Raw genomic sequence first — 20,368 nt, forward strand, 5'->3', positions numbered from 1 at the left:
ACAACCTTGTTGGCCAAGATCCCGGCTTCAGTTCCGCCACCTGCAACATCACCCGCCACCTAAGCTCCACAACAACGAAGACCAGAGCCAAGCTATACTAGATCCGGCCGGTATGATCAAGCTCCCTACTCCCAGACACCGCTAGGGGACACAACCTAGGCATACTATACACCTCACCAACTCCGACGCTTCCCCTCGTCCAACTTTCTCCAGCAACACCGGCGGTAGAGGCCTTGGTTTGGCCTGACCCTCTAGAGAAGACTCTCAAAACATTGTAGACAAGAGAGAGAAGGGGAGGGGAAAGTCCGTGACTGCCCTCATACTCCCTCCGTTTCGATGAATAAGTCCATGTAGATTTTGTCAAAAACCATCCTCCTCTTTTTTTGAACAAGGGTAGGGTGCTGAGCACCCTAATAGCATTACTCATAGACATTGTACAGATACAAATATGATCCCTGATGGTAGTAATCTGTTGATGGCTACAGATATAGGGCAAGAAGATGATCTATGAGCAGGATTATTGCAAGAACATAAAAGCGAGACTCTAGACAGAGTTTTTGCCTGACGAGTACAGTTGTGTGCAATAACATTCAGATTTCTGTTAATGTGCTTGATTCTTGGATGAAGAGGCTGAAGAGTTTCCTGAAACTGCACCGCTTGTCTTCTAATCTCCCACAGGACATTCTGATTAGCACCTCCATTTGCCTGAACAGCTTTTGCTAAGCCAAGATTATCTGTGAAGAAAAAAGGCTCCTGCAGAAGAAGAGAAGAGGTGATAGTTGCTGCAATAAGCAACCCTTCTGCCTCTGCCTGGATTGGAGTTAAGACTAGAGGAGTCTTTGCTGAAATAAAAACATCAGTTATATGTTGGCCATGCTTTCAAGAGATATAAATTCCAACTCCTGCTTTTGAAGGTTGTCCATTAGATCTTTTCTTCCAGGATGCATCAACAAAAATCTTTGGACCAGAATATAATAGCTCTGTAGAAGTTTGAGTTATTTTTTGCAGGAATGGTAGGAGCTTTTTGAATTTGTAAACTTTTAAGCAAGGCATTTGTTCTTATAATTACTTGGTTGGGCTGTCCTTGCAAATTATTAAAAAGTTTTTCATTTCTCATCTTCCAAAGACACCAAAGGAAGGTAAAGATATTTGGAATGTTGACATGAGGATGATCTAGAGCTAGAAGTTGTAAGACAATAGTATGAACATTTTGAGAATTTTGAGCGATTAAGTCCATTCTAAGATACCAGGGAGAGTGGAACCAAGCAGCTCTAGCAAAAATGCAAGTGAAGAATAAATAAGTATCATTTTCCTGCAGTCCACACCCGCAACAAATATTTGAAATGTGCTTGGAGTACCTTGAAGCTCTTTCTCCTGTGGGGATGGCCCTTCTTATTATTCTCCAGGCAAATGTCTTGATTCTTGGCAGCAGCTCCTTGTTTTCCCAGATTTTTTTCAGCAGATTTAGTGCTGTGTCTTCTGGTGGCATTGACCAACGTTATTATAGATAAAAGTGTGAAAATTTACGATGCCAAATCAACATTAGTAGATCCGCCGTAAAATATATGTTCATAATAGATTGGTAGATATTCATGTTTTTTCTATTTAATCAAACTTTGTAACTTTTAGCTAAACTAGCAAAAGTGCCCGTGCGTTGCACCGGGAAAAATAAATACTTAAACGAATAAATTATCTATGTTGACACTTCTATTCGTCACCATCGTTCGTTGGTGGTCATGTTTTCTTCTAAACATGACTCTTTTTTAAATAGCGGGCTATAATATATAGCCGTGGAGATTTTTGAAGCTATAAAAGGGCCTATAGCCGAGGAGATTTCTGAAGCTATAAAACGCTATAGCCTAGCTATAGCGACCATATATCTAATTTGCTAAATAATAGGGAAAAATCCAATATTATGGCAACATATAAATCGACTATATGATCAATAATTCACCGATACCATAATAACATTGTCACATAAGAGAGCGCATAACCAAAACATAGTTCACATATAGTTATGTCAAAAACATAGTTCATAGATAGTTAAAGACATAGTTTTGTCCAAATATTACAACATAATTATAAGTAATAACAGTTGATGATATAGTGGTGTTCATAAATTGGGCCGCTCTGAAAATTTTAGGTTCATTTTTTTGGGCCCATTGAGGGGGAAGAATACATCTATTAGCCTAAATTGGGGCTAAATAGTTATAGCTGGGTTATCAAAGTCTATTCCATTTAGACTTTAAAGGCTCTAGCCGTAGCCGCGAGCACCGCGGAAGGCTATAGCCAGCTATTTTAAATAAATATAATCAATCTTAAAAATTTAGATTGCGAACCTCCGCTGCGTCGACTCGTAATACCGCTTGCTTGCAATGATGATGGGAAAAACCCGTGTCTGGTCTACACTTGTGCCGCGGACACGGGCCGATTATTAAAAAAAGATGGATTGGTCAGGTTGTGATTTATTAGCTTACACAATTCTGATACAATAATGTATCAACTTTCTCAACGTCCTCTCAGGTTGATGCCACCAAACTAATTAAAATTACGGGCTAAAACGTTGGGAGGTAAAATCAGGTAGAGAGAGTTTGCGAACATCAGATTCGAGTATGATATGATTAATATTGTGATGAATATAAAATGGTGCACAAGGAACATACAGTGCCGGACTCTTCAACATGTGCAGGTGCAAAACAGCTTGCAACATCGCCATCAGCTTCAGTAGGATCTTCATGATAACTACCAATTCAACAAGCAAATCAGCAGCATCAGTTAAGCATATAGAGCAAGCAATCAGCGGCGGGGAAGCGCATCTAGCAAACATCTCTGTAGCTGAATCTCTCTGTTTTTCTTTCCATATGGCCCCCGACCCACTCATCCCCGCCGGTCTTCTCCCATCCCCGCACGGCCGGCCAAGGATCGGCAGGATCCGCTCCATCACCTTCCCACCGGTCTCCTCCTAGGCGTGGTTGGGAGTCTCGCCGTGGTCGCAGTCGCCGCTGTGTGTCGTCGCCTTCGCCGCGAGCCAGAGCGCTTGGAGGAGCAGGAGCTGGGGTGGCGTGGTGGACTGCGTCTTACGCGGTCGTGCGCCCTCGGTCGTCGACTTTGCCGCGAGCGTCGGTACCCGCCGACTCCGCGTTGGGCATGACCGGCCTTCATGCTCGTTTCGTTCTTCAATTTGTTATTTTCTTTCTTTGTTGCTCACGGAAAAATTCTTTTCCAACAAATCTGAGCTCCAGCAATCCAGCATGTAGGTATTGTTTTGCAAAGATCGTGCTCGGGGGCTTGTCCTGCCTCGAATCGAAGCAACACTTGGACATGGGGATCAGTTGTCGGAGATCTCAATCTGGTCGTCAGGTGCTTGATCCGCCAAATCAACATTAGTAGATCCGCCGTAAAATATATGTTCATAATAGATTAGTAGATATTCATATTTTTTTCTATTTGATCAAACTTTGTAACTTTTAGCTAAATTTATAAGCTTCGTTTACCGGGAAGGATCGAATCACGCGAGAGCTAGCATGATCCATCCGGAGAAGGGAGTAGTATCTGCAAGAAGAAACCATCGTCGCCTTGCCACGGCGAAGCATGCATGCACGTGCTCCTCAGATAGTGCCGGCGCCTGGCTGGTGGCTGCCTGCCATTTATGGGCACTGGAGACCGGAGTGGAGAGACCACCTTGTCCGGTGGCGGAAAGCCCAAAATGACAAAGCATCCACAAGGCAACACGCGCATGTGGTATACGACCCTTCACGCGCCTGTCCTACTGGCTACTGCCTTATCGACCCGGAAGGAAATCTAGCGCTAGATCGAGGCAGCGCCTATGCTGCAGGATGTCGCCCACAGTGGCGGAAGCATGCGAAGACAGCATCAGACCGGTGTTCGCCGCTACAGTGCATTAACTGAGCTCGCAAACCTCCGGCGGTGTCTCTTCCGGGAGGAGAGGAATATATCTGTGCGGCTAGCTCCGGTCCCGGCCGGCTCACGAGCGCGTGATGATGATGCCGCCGTAGTGCGCCTCCTGTGGCTCGGCGCGTTTGTTGGCGCATGGCGCGCGGCGGACGGTTGCGCGGTCCCGCGCGCGACGATGATGCCCCGCCGCTCGCTGTTGGACAACGACACGGCGCGTGCGGGCTCCTGGATTCGCGCGCCGGTCACTGGCCGTTTCCGCCGCGAGACGCCCTCTGCGTACGCCGCCCGGCGCGCGCATGGGAACGCCGATGTCTACAGGAGTTTTGTTCCTACGAAACAAGGGAGCTGCGCGCCTACGTACGTGTCTCTCGTTGGTGCTCCGTCCTGCACAGCCCGCCTCCTCATCCTCTCCGTCTGGTGGGTGGGTGCTCCGTCGGTGAAAGGCAAACGAGCACGAGGCTTCTGCTGCTGCCCTGCCGTGGCGTCGCGGCAACGAAGACGACGACGGATGCGTGCTCTTGTTGTAGACCGATCCCTACTGAATCTTTTGGAGAGCCATATTGACTAATCCGCTCGAGATAATTTGTCAAGCTCATCTCCAGCCGCGGTCCTCAAAACGTCTCTAAAGTGTTCAAAGGGATTTAGGCCGCGTTAGACAAAAAATCGTTTCTAGCCCGCGCTCCAAAGGCCCTTCCATCCGGCGCGGCCCAATACAGTGTCCCGTGCCCCGAGCCCGTTCCCGGTATACATGGAACGCTCCGGATACACTGGACACAACGAAAAACGAGGCGAGGAGTGGCGAGACCAACGCGTCAGCGGCACACTGAAGTTTAACCTAACCGTCGTCTACCTCATGACGAAAGTGATTGACGCGCAGCGACGGTGTAGTTCCTGCAGAGGCGCAACGAAGCGTCACGTCGCGCCTAGCTCTGCGTGCCGATGTTAACGAGCGCCACCGCTCCCCCGCCTCCCTTCGGGCTATAAAAATGGGCGCTCTCTCATCGTCCCTCACATACAAATCCTAGCGCCTCTCTCCCCAACCCTAGCCGCCACCATCTCCAGAGTCGACGCCATGACTGGTAGAGGCAGAGGCAGAGGCCGAGGTCGCGGCCGTGGTCGTGGCCGCGGCAGAGCTGCACACTCGTTTTCGCCTGCGACGCTGTCGTCTTCATTTTCGGACCTGCAGAAGGAGGAGCAAGTGTTGTTCGAGTTTGCCGTCATCCTCAAGGGCGACCCACACGACATCGAGAGGCTGCCGGACAAGTTCGCTGACTTCGTCGCCAGCAACGAGCCGGCCGCGCTGCACCTACGGGAGGTTGGCTGCGACTGCTGCTGGTGGACGTGCTCTTCGATGGGCGCGGCAAGATGTACCTCCATACCGGGTGGAGAAGTTCGCGCGCTACCACGACCTCGAAGCCGGCTGCGTGCTCACATTCTCCTACCTTGGGCGACGCCGATATGAGCGTCAAGGTGTTCGACGACACGCGCTGCCGCCGGCACTACCACGACGACAGCGATGAGGAGGACGATTGAGTGTTGTTTCTTCGCAGCGAAAATATGCACGAAGGTTTCTTGATGTTCTTCCTCGAAAGGACCAACAAGGCTATCATCACCAGCTGGATTTTCCAGTTTGGGTGACCGGGAGTGCCAACACACGAAATCTGTGATGCCAACACTAGTTAGGTTTCCTTATTTTCTAATGTTTTAATTTGTGTCAACCATGTTCCAAACTATGTCTTATTTTGTATAAACCATGTTCCGATTACGTATTAGTTTGTGGAATGTTTCTTCTCTATTGAAATAAAAATGAAAAAAAGAGTATTTTAATATTAAAAAAAAAGTTTGTGAGCGTCGCTTTGGGGACGCGGTTGGGGAACGACGTCCTCCAAACGATCAATCCGACGCCGTTTGGAAAACGCGACTGGGGATGCTCATAGAGCACGAATTAGCCAGCAGATGGCCATGCCATATATATACCTATACCTAGTGCAGTGCAGGAAAACAGTGAGATGTCGACGACCATTTGTTAGGACCGTTGGTGCATGCTCTAAAAATATACGGCAGATAAAACACCAGTCAGCATAGCTTGGGTTTTGGCGTAGCTGGAGCTAAGCCGATGGCCATTGTCGGCACAGTCGTCTGTATAGCTCGCAGACACGTGTCTTTGGTGATTTCCTGTTGACGGACTCTTGGCAACATAAGGCTATGTCGACAACAATGCCGTTGGATAGCTCTTTTGCCCTTTCCGCATTCGTGCTTCTATTTTCTATGTATGATTTAGTTATATTTGCATTTGCTTGTTTTTGTTGCGCGATAATTTTAGTGTTTAGTAATATACCGCATAATATCTTTTTTAAAGTGCCAATTATGGGTATTTTTGTGAAGCACCTACAAAAAACAATTACAATATTGGAACATCCAAATTTTTAATACTAGATCACATTGTTTTTACAAAAAACAAACAAACAAACAATGGTCGATTTAGCTTAAAGGGGACAAACTACATGTGTTTGATAGTTTGCTCATTTTAGGCTCCCAACCATCTATTTCATCATAGATCCACTTTGTTTTGCAAGGTTACAACCCCCAGGTAACAAAGTTCATGCCCCCCCCCCCACCGGTGTTGGCCACATTTTTAATCAAGCACAAGTAATTTTTTTAAAAATAAAAAGAAATGTAAAACCTTCACACTGTGTGGATCTAGTTGTTAGGAAAAATAACAAAATTAGAGTATCACAAATATTCTAGAAAAGCCTTTTCAGAAATAACCTAGTATGCACGAAGTTTCATGACTTTCAAGCCAAATAAGCTATGTCATGATCAAAATCATGGCACCCTTTGGTCAAATGACCCCATATTACGCATATGGGTGCATCTTGGGATGACAACCAATGCTGATTATTCTTAACGAGCCAAACACTGACTTTATCATGTTATTCTTAACGATCTTAAGAAACAGCTCGTAGGACACAATAAATGTAGCTGAACAATGATTTTAGCTTGTTATTTTTAACGAGCTTAACGAGTCGAGTCTTTACGAGCCGAGCAGCTCATTAGTTCCGTCCTAGTTTCAAATTGTGTAGGAACCTGACTCTTAAAATTAGAGTCCGCTTACCTTCTCTTGTATTATCTCTTCTCCAACTAAAAAAAATAATATCTTATTTTTTTTAGCTAGACATCACTTTATTGTAATTTCTCTTAGCGGAGTGGCCCCGTTGTTGAATGTACAGGCGCAGACAGATCACGGCAACCTAACGACGCCACTTTTTAAGACGAGCAACCAGCAAATCCGCAATTATGTTTCAAAAAAAAAAAAAAATACAAATCGGCAGTTATGAAAACCAAAACCGCCTGGCAAGAACTGTTTGCCCGACGTCAGCCCGGGCATGGTTTGGTGCGACGCATCCACGGCAACCATCTCCACGCCGCCAGCCAATCACACCTCCACGGGTCAACATCACACGTCAAGTAGACCTATCGGCCTCAGCCCCCACCTGTCAGCCACCCACTCGCCGCCTACCAACACCGAGTTGGTCCGGTTTTCTTTTCTTTTCGTTTCATTTCGTTTCTTCTCTCTCACACTCCCACGAAACTTTTGCTCTCGCTCTCGCACTCGCAGCGGCGTCGTGCTCGCTCGCTCCCGCATCGCTTCCGGCGGAAGCAAAAGGGGGCCGGCGAGCGAAAGGCATCCGAAAGGCAGCGCCACCGCACGAGCGGAAAAAACCCTAGCAGGGAAAACCCCGCATAAAGCGAGGAAGGGACGGATCCGAATGCGGGGCGCCACGTGCTGCTAGATCCATCCAGCAATGGCGACGCGCCACCGGAAGCCGGCGCCCAGGGCCTCGCAGCAGCACCACCACCTGCAGCAGCCGCAGCCGCAGTCGGGCTCGCCGACGTCCACGGCTACCACCACCTCCTCCTCGCGGCTCACGCCGGAGATGTCGCTCGAGGGCCCCGCGTCGCCGCGGATGGACGACGACCAGCCCACCAAGGAGAACGTCACCGTCACCGTCCGCTTCCGCCCGCTCAGGTACGGCCCCGCTCCCGCTCTCTCTCTGCTTGCCTGCGTGTGTTTCGCGACGGTTTCCGTTCGGATTTGGGGGAATGCGGGTTTGATTTGGTTTTCCTCTTGTGCGTGCGCGCGTGAAGCCCGCGGGAGATTCGGCAGGGGGAGGAGGTGGCCTGGTACGCGGACGGCGACACGGTGGTGCGGAGCGAGCAGAACCCCAACGTCGGCTACGCATACGGTACGTCGTGCCTCTCCCGTTCTACGTTTGGGCGTTTCTCGGTTGGATTGCTCGCTTGGTGCTTGCGGCGTTGGCACTTGGCACAGCAACACCGCTTTCCTTCTGATTATCATCGTCGCGTTTGGCATATGGATTCGCCCCAATGTTGGGGCGAACTTGATATGGGATTTGGGGATAGTAGCTCTAATCGCAAATGCTTTGCAGTTTTAACATGCCGCTACGCTGTTACTTCAGTTTACTTCTAGATCTCAGAAACCCGCATTGTGGCTTCGGGATTTTTCAACAGTTTGTTTGTTGGTGCATTCTGAACAAGGGCCTCCGATTGCACTTTGGTATAATCTCCTTATAAGTAGTAGTCAACCCACTAGAAGACTGCTGCTCGTGCGTAATGAACAAGGGCCTCCAATTGCACTTTGGATTTTGCAACAGTTTGTTGGTGCCTTGTGAACGAGGGCCTCCAGAGTCAAATTGCACTTTGATGTCGAATTTGCTTATAAGTAGCCAGACCAATACAAGGCTGCAAGTCTTCTTGAAAGAGTCCACCAATTCAAATACGGATACATTTTTTGATAATGAAATAGGGATACATAGTTCAGCATGGTAGTTTTTGCCTACTGATCCCGGAGGGATTGGATTATAATTATATGCATTGTCCAGGCTTGCTGCTCCTGCGCTAATGCACAAATCCATATGCTCATCTGTGCACGAAACAAGTATTCACATGCTTAACAAACTTCATTTCTCATACACTACTTTGCATTCACGCTTCACTAGCTGACCTTAGGTTTAGGTGCTTCCTTCAATTGCATGCAGTTATGAATGGAATCCTCTCCTCCCCCTTTTAAAACATGCGGATGGAGTTGGAGATTTTGGCACAATTTTTTTTTCACACAGATTCATTTCTGTGAACAAATAACATTATTTCAATATTTTCTACACAACGAGCTATTGAAGTGAAGCATGTTTTTCCATTGCATATAGCAATCACAAAGTAATATTTGGCAGAAGGAGGCACAGTTCCAGGACTGCTATTCTATGGATTTTCTCCAGTTTCAGATTACACTGCAGAGACTAATACTGTATTATTGTTCAGATCGAGTTTTTGCACCAACTACTACAACTCGCCAAGTTTATGATGTCGCGGCTCAACATGTTGTCAGTGGTGCCATGGAGGGCATATTTGGTAAATGATCTTTTCTTCTGTTGCTCTCTTCAGCTTCATCTTACACTTTAGGATCATGGCAGCACTTTTCTCCTTTCTGACTATTTTTTATAAGATGAAAGAGCTCGGTTTCTGTTCATGGCATGTCACTATGAGATATCTTCTAAATGTGATGTGAGATCTAAAGTACTGTTGCACTAAAACCATGACACTTATTATGGATCAGAGGGAGTATCTCCTAAAGAATGCCGATTAAATGCAATGATGGGTTCTGAATCTCTCTTGGTATGTAGTTTATTTGCTGTGCAAAGCAAATTATAATGCTTTTTTTTTTTACTCTTGCAGGAACAATATTTGCATATGGTGTAACAAGCAGTGGAAAGACACATACGATGCATGTAAGGACACTTATATAATTATTCATAATGAATGCTTGATTGAGTGTAATCCATAACATGCTAAATGCTCTTGATATCATGTCCACTATTTTCCTCTCTTCTATTTTGTGCGTTGAACTGACCATCATTCATGGGGATAGGCAAATTTCATTTCTCTTTTGAAGAATACAAGTTGGAAATTGTTCATAAGATATTTTCTTTTTTGTTTTATATGTTGCTACGCTGATATTTTACAAATCACCAGTTAGCTATATTTTCAAAGTCACCAGTATCTTAATATACTTCTTCTACTGAGTCAGGGAGATCAAAGATCCCCAGGAATAATACCTTTGGCAGTCAAAGATGCATTTAGCATTATACAAGAGGTACCTTTTAAATATGGAAACATGGATCATGACATGCAGAAGCATTCTTGTTATAATATGTGCATACTAACTTCTGCCACTCTTGGTTTTTCTGTGCAGACGCCAGATCGCGAGTTTCTCCTACGCGTATCATACCTGGAAATTTATAATGAGGTTTGTTGCTGCCATCGTGTTTTTCATCATGATAGAATACTTGTATGTTGATTATTGAGTCATGTCTGCTTGGAATATTTTTTAGTCTTGCTTATCTTATATGCAAACATGCAACCAAGGTTATGTTCAAAATTAATTGCAAGAATCCTGGTGTTTTTTGGAATGAGTAATTTGTCACAACCAGTTAAATGCTACTTCCTCCGTGCTAAAATAAGTGTCTCAGTTTTTAGAACGGAGGAAGTGGAGTGATAGTTTCATCCAAATTGTTATAAGGACCATCATGTTAAATACTTGATATCATTGAAATAAAATTATTTTCTTGAACCTGTGCTGTAAGACAGTGGTGCCAATTAACATGATGACACTAGGCTGGCTACTATGACGAAGCGACAGTATCAATGCATACCATCCATATAGTCTGGTGGCACATTCTGTTGGCGATTATCTCATCTCAGTTTGTGAGGTCATATTGCTATCTACGATGCACGGATACTTCAGAAAACTCACGTATCCGTATCGGATACTGCCGGATACGCGGATACGTATCGGATACCTGCGGATACCTATCACGTACAGAGGAGCTGATTTTCCATTTTTTTTAAAGAAACTAAATTGTTACTTGAGAGCTAGGTGGAGATTTTCCCTAAGAGAGCGCTATAGTTGTGAAGCTTTTAGGCAAACAACCTATAGGTACTCCTATATGGTAGTTATTCTAGTAAAAAATCAGTAATTTGTATATATGTTATTAATAATTATATGTATGCAAACGTATCCCCGTATCCGTGTTTTTGGAAAATCGACGTATCGGTGTATCGCGGTATCAGTATCCGTATCCGTATCGCCGTATCCAGGCAACCTAGATTGCTATTGGTTCATGCTAGTAGCAGAGGCGCGATCGTGGGCAAAAGCTGGGACCAGGGGGCTTCGCCAGATTCTCCCCTAGACTAAGTTTTCTTGGGTCGAGTTGTATGGCGCGGTGTTGGCCCATTCTTGGGTTTGTAGATATAACCTTCTTTTCTATCAATGCATCGAAAGTTCGAAACACAAAGCTTTCTGCGTTTTCGCGAACAAATTGGTTCATACTAGTTGCTTTGCGTGCCCAACAGGCTTTAGGTTCAAAGATCATGGAGTCAACCCCAAACATGATAAGTATCAGTTAAACCTAGCATCTAAATTCCATCTGAATGATTATATTTCCATGCTTCTAGACATAATTTTTTTGAAAGAGAAAACCATTCATCTGGGTTCTGTACTTTGGATCTCATTCAACTAACAAATATTTGAATAGCCATCAGGCCAAACACTAAGTACTGAACTAAAGTGCTGAACTAATCGTGTAGATACTAGAAATTGGTTTCATGACTCCATGTAACCTTTCTTGCCTTTTTCGATATGGGAGCGTAGCCCCGGCCTCTGCATCAATAGATGCACACAGCCATAAAAGGTAACCTTTCTTGCCTAGTAGCCAATCAGCATGTTGGTGCCTGTTATGGTTTTAGAACTGTTGATAAATGTCAGCATTTCTACTGGAAACTGGAAAACACAATTTTCTTTTGGATTGTTTGTCATCAGGCTACCTTTTAAGTTTTGATCACTCAGGTCTTTCTTGTGTGTAACTTGCCATGTCGTCTACTGAAGTCTTTGTTAAACCTCGAAATGCGTACCATGTCATATCAGAGCTCCATGTTAGTATACAATCTGTTAGCTGTGATCATGATCTTTCAATACACTAACTGCATCCCCAGTTGATCATCAATCACTTTCGTATTCTTTATTTTACCTGGTCTGTTCTAATGGAGGACACATTGATTCTAGGTTGTCAATGATCTACTCAATCCTGCAGGGCAGAGCTTACGGATTAGAGAGGATCCTCAGGTGTGTATATCTCAGTTCTCCAATCTTCATTATGAACTCTTTCCTCTATATGTTAAACCACAATTGATATTTCTACTACTGAACTAATGATTGTTCTGATGGATGATTGTCGGTGTTTGTATTCTAGAATTTCCTCCCAAGAGGAGTACTGTCCTATGGTAGTCCGTAGATGTGTAGAACATGTTTGGGTTTGGTTGCTGCCATAGCAATAGTTGTGTCATTCATCCTACTAATTGATGGAGTGGCCTCATTCCCCTGTATAGAAACTGAATAATTTCAGACTTCTTTATGGAGAAGTTCATAACTTGCTAGCACTAAAGATGTTACCCCTGTGTAGAAGTTGGATCATTTTCAGATGCCTTTTGTGATGGTTGCATGCATAAAAGTTCACTCCCAAACTTGCTACTTCATCAGGGAACGTTTGTTGAGGGTATCAAAGAAGAAGTAGTATTGTCTCCTGCACATGCTCTCTCCCTTATTGCAGCTGGAGAAGGTAAATTTTCTGATGATATAGTAGTCTGCTTGGTTTAATCTCCTTCTGGAACTATTGTTGTGTTACCATATGGTTGAACATAGGTCTGGGAGACCAGGAGTAGCTGTGAGGGTGTCAAGTTCATTTATGAAGAGACCTTATCTGGTGGAATGTTATCCTTACACAGTAAAAAAAAACTGATATCACAACAATTAAGAAATTCCCTCAAAGTTCTGAAACTGGTTAGAATCCCTTCATAATTGCGTTTGGAAGGGGGAATTAGCTAAATGTCAATGCAAAAGAGTGTAATTAGACCCGATGCAATATTACTGTGGATGGCCTATACTCTGGTTACTCCCTACTAGCTGCTGGTGTAAACTACTTGTGCTCTTTCTCACCACATGTGAACTTGGGTGGCTAAAGATACTCTTGTATCTTTTGCTTCCAGAAGATCAATAATATGTACACAACCCACCATCAATGATAAGAATTTAAGAGTCGTTTGACTAGTCGTTCAACTAGTGTACCAGTTGGTACTTGGCTTCCACCTCGACTTGGCTAGCTGTGATAGTTGAGCAAACAGTTGACTAGTTGTGACTAGACACAGTTAGTCTAGCATGCTGAGTCGTCTGACTTATTGAGGTGGCACACTGTGAGGCCTTGCCCACTGTCAGATTGAAGTTATCCTCTTGAAAACTCCATGATCGAATCCAAACCTGCCGTTGCTTCTCCTCTCCTTCCTCTGAAGCCCAGCTGTACTCAGTAGTATCTAGCATGTAACAGCCTAGCAGTATGTACTGCATTGTGTAGCATGTATTTGTCTTGGTTTCATGCCTTATGATTTGCCTGTAATTTGCTTCCGAGATCTGTTTCTTTATGCACATGCGTCTCTGATTGGCCTCTGATTATTCCCTACTACTAGTGCATAGTTAAAATGGCTGCAAGTGTCACACTTCCAGGTATCTCCACTCACCGCCTTCGGTTTTTGTAGTGTAGTACACTGCTGGTGTGGTATTTTTTGGAATTATAGTGATGATTTGTCAACAAGTCAAGTACTAGTCATGACCCTTAAACGTTACCTGCCTGTGCACGGTGGATATGCAGACCCTCCCAATCATGAGGCCTCCTGATAAGATTTAGAGGACGACGTAGTTGCTCAACACTGAGTGTCTTCTGGACCACTAAGCCTTCCAGCAGCTGATGGATAGAGTTGTAGAAAGGCCGTTTGGACATTACAGGAAAATTAAAACACTGACATAATTTCACTAAATGCTATATTTTGCAGTGATATGCAACTTAGGCTAATTGTGTTGAAGTTGCATTCCTCTGAATGCACTCTTTTCTATCTGTATATCCATTTTCCGCCTTAAAAAATGTACTCCCTCCGATCCATAATAAGTGTCATGGATTTTGTTCAATTTAGTCCAAGTTTGAACTAAAGCCCCGACACTTATTATGGATAGGAGGGAGTACCCACTTCAAGTGGTGCAAATGTGATTGTCATATATGTGCCCTTAATACTGAGTTTGCTATCCTTTTCTATTTTTGTTGAAATTTATTTTCACAATTGTGGATCAGCATATTTGCTTATTTGCTAATTGTTGTGTTCATTCTGATTTGCAGAACATAGACATGTTGGTTCCACTAACTTCAATCTACTAAGTAGCAGAAGTCATACAATTTTTACACTGGTAATGAGGCATGGAAATTTGTATGTTTGCAGTTTAAAATTGTATGTGTGATCGCTATTTGAAGAACTGCACGCCTTTATTAGTGAAAGAGCTTCACCTGATCTTAGCTTTTCTTTATTATTTGACAGACAATTGAGAGCAGCTCTTACGGTGAGTCTAATGAAGGGGAAGCAGTCACCTTCTCACAGCTGGTCGGTTTGGATCCTACTATTTTTCCTATATTAAATTTTAGTAGTTCCTTACATCACCTTAGTATAATATTTAATTTCACACAGTTATTTTTGAAGATTTTTCGTTGTACATCTGACATGTCTTGAGAGCATCTGTTCACTCTTCACTTGTCTCTCTCACCTGCAGCACCTCATCGATCTGGCCGGTTCAGAGAGCTCAAGGGCTGAAACAACTGGAGTACGTAGGAAGGAAGGATCTTATATCAATAAAAGCTTGCTAACTCTTGGAACGGTACGGCTCACAAATGCAACCTATATCAATAAAAGATTAAAAGCTTCTGTGCCTTTTTTAATTATCTTTTTGAACTTTGAATAATCTGGTAAAGTAATGTGCTTTCATTTTTCTTGTTATCTCAACTTGTAAGTATTTGGTGCCCAAGCTGTCATGAACTGGGCACGTTATTCTCAAATAAATAACAGATGGATTTTTCCTTTTTATTTTTCAGGTGATATCAAAATTGACTGATGGAAAAGCTACACATATTCCATTTCGAGATTCAAAACTAACACGTCTACTTCAGTCATCCTTGAGTGGACAAGGGCGTGTTTCAGTGAGTTTTTTCTTGCCAACTGTGACACGGGTTTTAAATTAACATGATTATGATTTTACTGTGAGAGTTAACGATATTTGGATTTGTGGCCTATACTGACAACATCTCCTTGTTGCAGCTAATTTGCACAGTGACTCCAGCATCAAGTAACTCTGAAGAGACCCACAATACACTAAAATTTGCCCACCGTGCAAAGCGCATTGAGGTCCAAGCATCACAAAACAAAGTAAGTCCTTGCCGGTAATTCTAAATCTGGTGTTTTGTCCCCTGTTATCTCAACATACTTCTGACACATTCTCCTGCGTCTGTCTTTTTGTTCTGCAGATTATTGATGAAAAGTCTTTAATAAAGAAATACCAGAATGAGATTCGCAGATTAAAGGAAGAGCTGGAACAGCTGAAAATGGGTATTATTTGTGGAACTCCGACAAAAGATGCTGAAGAAGATAATATCATCCTTTGGAAACAAAAGGTACCATTTTATTGCAACTGAATTTGTGATCGTCTCTATGTAGTTCTATTGGGAACATTTCTATATGCCATTAGTTGAGAGTGATTTGTCTTGCGCTTCTCTTGTGCCCGAATAATCTGCGGAATCAGTATAGTTTGAATTATACAATGCTGTGCGTTTTTTTTTTTTGGTAAATCTTACTAACTATAGTTTGTTCATCATATGAAAAGCTAGAAGATGGTAATGTCAAGCTGCAATCAAGACTGGAACAAGAGGAGGAAGCTAAATCTGCTTTGCTCGCAAGGATACAACGCCTCACAAAACTTATTCTGGTTTCCACTAAGGCAACCCAGACTTCTAGATTTTCTCCACATCCTGGACCAAGAAGAAGACACTCTTTTGGGGAAGAGGAGGTCAGGTTATATATAATTATGACGACAGGCACTCAGTTTAACTTTGATGTTAGTTTGTTTTTGTTGCTGGTTATGGTAGTTTTGAGAATAAATGGACACATCCCCGTTTTAGTCTTTCTGTAGAAACATTGAGTTGCGTAAGCCTTCATTACAATCAGTTTTGATAACTTCATGCTGTCTCACTGTTGGCCTTCTGAAACTGCAGCTGGCTTACCTCCCGTACAGAAGACGAGATATTATGTTGGATAATGAAAGCAACGAATTACTTACACCTGGTGAAGGATTTGGTGTGACACTTGAAGACTCTTCGAAGGAGGAGAAAAAGAATCGGAAAGGGCTTCTTAACTGGTTCAAAATCAGGGTATGCAAATTCGGCAGTTCCTAATTCTCCGCAGATGAAAGAAAGCGACTAGTTCGTCTTCCATAGATTAAACTTTTGCAACTGTTCCTTCACATGGTGCTGTTTTCCAGAAACGTGATGGTGGAGCTTCTACTCTGACAAGCTCAGACTGTGACAAGTCCAGTTTGACTAAATCAACGGCTCCTTCAACACCTATTGGGGAGAGTATGAATTTTCCTGCAGAACCAAGAATATCAAATTCTGTGGTTAATGACAGTGTATCAGCTGATATGCTGAGCATTGGCCATGGGGAATTTACTGCTGATGATCTTCCTGGAGAAGAAACCCTTCTGGTAAAAAACTTGATCTTTTAGTAAGACCAAATTTTATCAGATGAAAAAATAGTCAGTCGCATACTTTAGAAATTTTATGAGATGAAAATTAGCAATTCAACTTGGATGGGTACTCGTTTAGGATAAATAATTTCCTGAAGAATCTGTCCTGGAGTTATGGACTTGACAACTGAAGTTTATACTTTACTTAAATTGTACTAATATTATGCTTGATAATAGGTAAATCCTTTTTTATGTAATATATAATCATATTTGAGAAAAGAAAATCAAGTTCCATGGTTGGGTAACACAATGAATACTGTGAGTACAAATTTGACAGGACAATAGTTTAATACAAAGTAGCTAATTTGGATACGGGATGGATACAGAAAACTAATATAGTTGCAGATCCTAATTTAGGGGTCAGCAAATGCATAAATTAAAAGTATTATTGGCTAAACACTTGAACCATGATACAGTTCAGTGTAGTTAATATAGTTGCAGATCCTAATTTGGGGGATTAAAGTTCTTTGCTTCTTCATTTTCAGTTCAGTGTAGTTAGTTCTATTGATGACATGTTTTGTGTGGTATGGTTACAGGTCAGCACTAAAACGATTGACCATGTTGACTTGTTAAGAGAGCAATTGAAGATTTTATCGGGGGAGGTCGCACTTCATACAAGTGTTCTAAAGCGCCTTACAGAGGAAGCTGGAAGAAACCCAAATAGTGAAAAAATTCAGGTACTCGCTTCTTTGATCTACAATTTAGTGTACTGTTACATGCTTTTCAGGACATGAAACTCGATCTTTTTGGCATTTTAAAGATGAAAATGAAGAAGACTAGTGACGAAATTAAGGCGAAGCAGCAGCAGATATCATCTTTAGAAAAACAGATACCTCATTCATTGTCAGATAGTCAAGCGAAGGTTGACAAGTTAGATCTTTCACCGGTAACATTCTGTTATCATCTTGGTTTCATACTTATACCGTTCTGAACATTCCATTTACTAAAGATGGTTTTATTGGTTTTGCAGTCTTATGCTGAACTACTTGAGCAGCTCAATGAGAAGTCCTTTGAACTTGAGGTACTTAAATTGTGTATAGTACTATGCCCTTTGGTTTTGATTCATATTAGACCACACCTTTGCTGCTCAGTTTGTTGTACTCTTCGTAATAACTTGTCAGTGTCAATTGTTTGAGTAGGCTAATATTTTGAAGTTATTAAGTAAATGAAGAACATTTGATCTACTCTTTGCATTTTTTAGAGTATACTAATATTGTGGAGTTGTAGTATAGTCGAGGCGGAGAAAAAAATTTGAACATATTAGAACACAAGGTGATACTGATAGATATTTTGTGGAAAAAAAAATAAAACTAAGATGGACTGATGAACTGGTGCATAAATCTGAGAGATTCAGGAGTGAGAAGAAAACTAAAGATCAAGAGACACAAATCTGAAGGACGAGCTTGGAACTATTGTATCTGAATAAAATATTTTTCAGGGCATGCATGTAATTTACGGTGTTGTTTTTCCCAAATGTTCCTGTTTATTTTCTATTAGTTCTGTCCATATGGATACAGATTTGTGCAGATTAATTGTGCACATTTAGATACGGCTCTGTGCAGATTAAATATACATTTTTAGTTTTGTGAAAGCTCCTATGATGTGAGTGTACCAGACCAAGTCTTAGTTGGCAAGTTCGATTTGTTCTTTCTTGTTGCAGGTGAAGGCAGCAGATAACAGAGTAATACAAGACCAGCTAGAGGAAAAGGTTAGATATACTTTTTCTTTTCTTTTTCTTGCAAGTTCAACAGTGTAACTATGACCTTTAGTTCATACCACTTATTTGAATTTATTGTGTTACCAGACAAGTGAATGCATGGAACTACAAGAGGCAGTTGCTCACCTGAAAGAACATCTTTCCCAAGCTCTTCAAGCTAAGGATTCACTGTCAAATAGCATTGTGATGCAGAAGAGTTCAGGAGCAAACCATGAAGTTCAACAACACAGTGATCAAGAAGAAACAGTCCCCAGAGAGATCTCTGCTGAACCACTGCAAAAAGAGCAGCAGGTATGCTTTTTGCGCCCTTGTTTGCACTTTCTTATTAGACCTAGGAGATACAAACCTAGTTGATATCAATTAGGAACTACTCCATCTAACATACTAGGTTCTACTTTCCTCATTTCTAGGAACTTCATTGTGTTCAGCAATCAATTTAATTAGGAGTACATAGGTAGAGATAGCTGCTATTTCTTGCACACATATCATTATTAAAAGACAAAGATAATCCCTTAGTCTTGTACCCAAGCAATCTCTTAAAGACCAATAAGTACAATGGCAGAGAATAGTTATCTCTTGTATACCTCGAGTCTCGTACCGGAGTCATCTCTTCGTCAACAGATAGCTACATTTTCTATCCATGTCTGCAAAAAACCTAAGTGGCACGACGAAAGATAACTGACATCACACCATTGTACATTTCATTTGGTTTCTTGGTTGTTAATACTAGACTTCCACATCATTTGTTACAAGTTTGCACACTTAATTCCTAATAAACGAATCCTGTTGTTGTGAATACACTTACAAATTATGGTCTGAAACCGAGTTACTCAGGCAGATATCAGAAGTGAATGTTCTTATCAGTGTGAGAATATGTCTTGATCACAAGTTCTGTGGTGAGGATGAGCTCTGCATTGAACTGATTTGTTCGACTAATTAATCTCTCTTTCAAATTTTCTGATGATTCACTCCCATGCGCTCTGCTATTTCTAAATATCTTCCCAATGTGTATATTTTAGAAACATCATCTACATTTATTAAGCGCGCTTATTTGCTCTATTGTTCCTTCCTTATCTTTAGTCAGTTGAGATTGGTGAGCTGAAGCAAAGGGTGTGTGAACTCGACAAAGTCAAATCTCAACTGGAGGCTCGCAATCAGAAGCTACTAGAGGAAAGTACATATGCGAAAGGCTTGGCTTCGGCTGCAGGAGTGGAATTGAAAGCATTGTCAGAAGAAGTTACCAAACTCATGAACCAAAATGAGAAGCTTGCTTCTGAGTTGGCATCTCTAAGAAGCCCAACCCCTCGCAGAGCAAGCAATGGACCGAGAGGTACTACTAGGCGAGAGAGCATGAGTAGACGAAATGAGCCAGCTAGCAGAAGAGAGAGCAATGCAAGCCAAGAAAGGGAGCGTGTTTTAGAAACTATCCTTATGGAGAAGGAGCAAAAAGAAGCAGAACTCCAAAGGAAAGTTGAGGAATCAAAGCAAAAAGAAGCCTTCTTGGAAAGCGAGCTTGCGAACATGTGGGTTCTAGTGGCAAAGCTGAAGAAGTCCCAAGGGGATGACCATGAGGATTTCGATGCCAAATACAATGGCTCCTGACCTCATAACTAAGGCTAATCAATCATCAAAGGTGTGTTTGGCTTGGATACGGGCTTTCTGTATGTATGTGATTTGTGTTGGTTTTCTTTTCTGTTCCTCGTTGTGAATTAGTGTCTCCTGTATATTCTTGGGCTAACCAAAGTTGTGAGTAGTGGTTAGTTGAGATTGGTGTGCTAACTACTGAGAGCTTCCTACCAACGAGATTTTGGAATTTCTAGAACATGGCCTTGATCACGAAGATAAACGATTCTGGTGCCTGTACCAGTTATCTAACGTAGAAACATGTACTGCGTCTGCTCATTCTGCAGTTTGAAGAATGTCAAACTAGAATGTGTGTATATATACGAAGAATGATTTCCTCCTGGTTTTGGAAAATGCCATGTTGGTTTTAT

General features: G+C 42.6%; 1 protein-coding gene across 1 annotated transcript; it reads left to right on the plus strand.

Moving 5' to 3' along the window:
• The first annotated feature begins 7,645 nt into the window (after window positions 1-7,645).
• On the plus strand, window positions 7,646-20,365 carry LOC124707607 (kinesin-like protein KIN-7D, chloroplastic). Its single transcript, XM_047239268.1, has 23 exons — window positions 7,646-7,945; window positions 8,065-8,162; window positions 9,256-9,345; window positions 9,670-9,722; window positions 10,022-10,087; window positions 10,187-10,240; window positions 12,056-12,115; window positions 12,530-12,608; window positions 14,211-14,278; window positions 14,407-14,469; window positions 14,636-14,740; window positions 14,955-15,059; window positions 15,178-15,285; window positions 15,384-15,530; window positions 15,740-15,922; window positions 16,128-16,283; window positions 16,394-16,615; window positions 17,194-17,334; window positions 17,418-17,543; window positions 17,628-17,678; window positions 18,318-18,365; window positions 18,462-18,665; window positions 19,455-20,365. The coding sequence occupies exons 1-23, from the start codon at window positions 7,722-7,724 to the stop codon at window positions 19,974-19,976; spliced, it is 2,973 nt and encodes a 990-aa protein (XP_047095224.1). The 5' UTR covers window positions 7,646-7,721; the 3' UTR covers window positions 19,977-20,365.
• The last annotated feature ends 3 nt before the right edge of the window (window positions 20,366-20,368 follow it).

This window comes from Lolium rigidum, chromosome 4 (assembly GCF_022539505.1).
Source record: "Lolium rigidum isolate FL_2022 chromosome 4, APGP_CSIRO_Lrig_0.1, whole genome shotgun sequence".
Taxonomy (NCBI): Eukaryota; Viridiplantae; Streptophyta; class Magnoliopsida; order Poales; family Poaceae; genus Lolium; species Lolium rigidum.

What these genes read in the sequence shown, in the direction of transcription:
- LOC124707607 (XM_047239268.1), top strand. Translation starts at nt 7,722, where the DNA reads ATGGCGACGCGCCACCGGAAGCCGGCGCCCAGGGCCTCGCAGCAGCAC. An exon ending in GTCATACAATTTTTACACTG is followed by an intron (nt 14,279 to 14,406) that starts GTAATGAGGCAT and finishes ATTATTTGACAG; the next exon opens with ACAATTGAGAGCAGCTCTTA. An exon ending in CTGGAGAAGAAACCCTTCTG is followed by an intron (nt 16,616 to 17,193) that starts GTAAAAAACTTG and finishes GTATGGTTACAG; the next exon opens with GTCAGCACTAAAACGATTGA.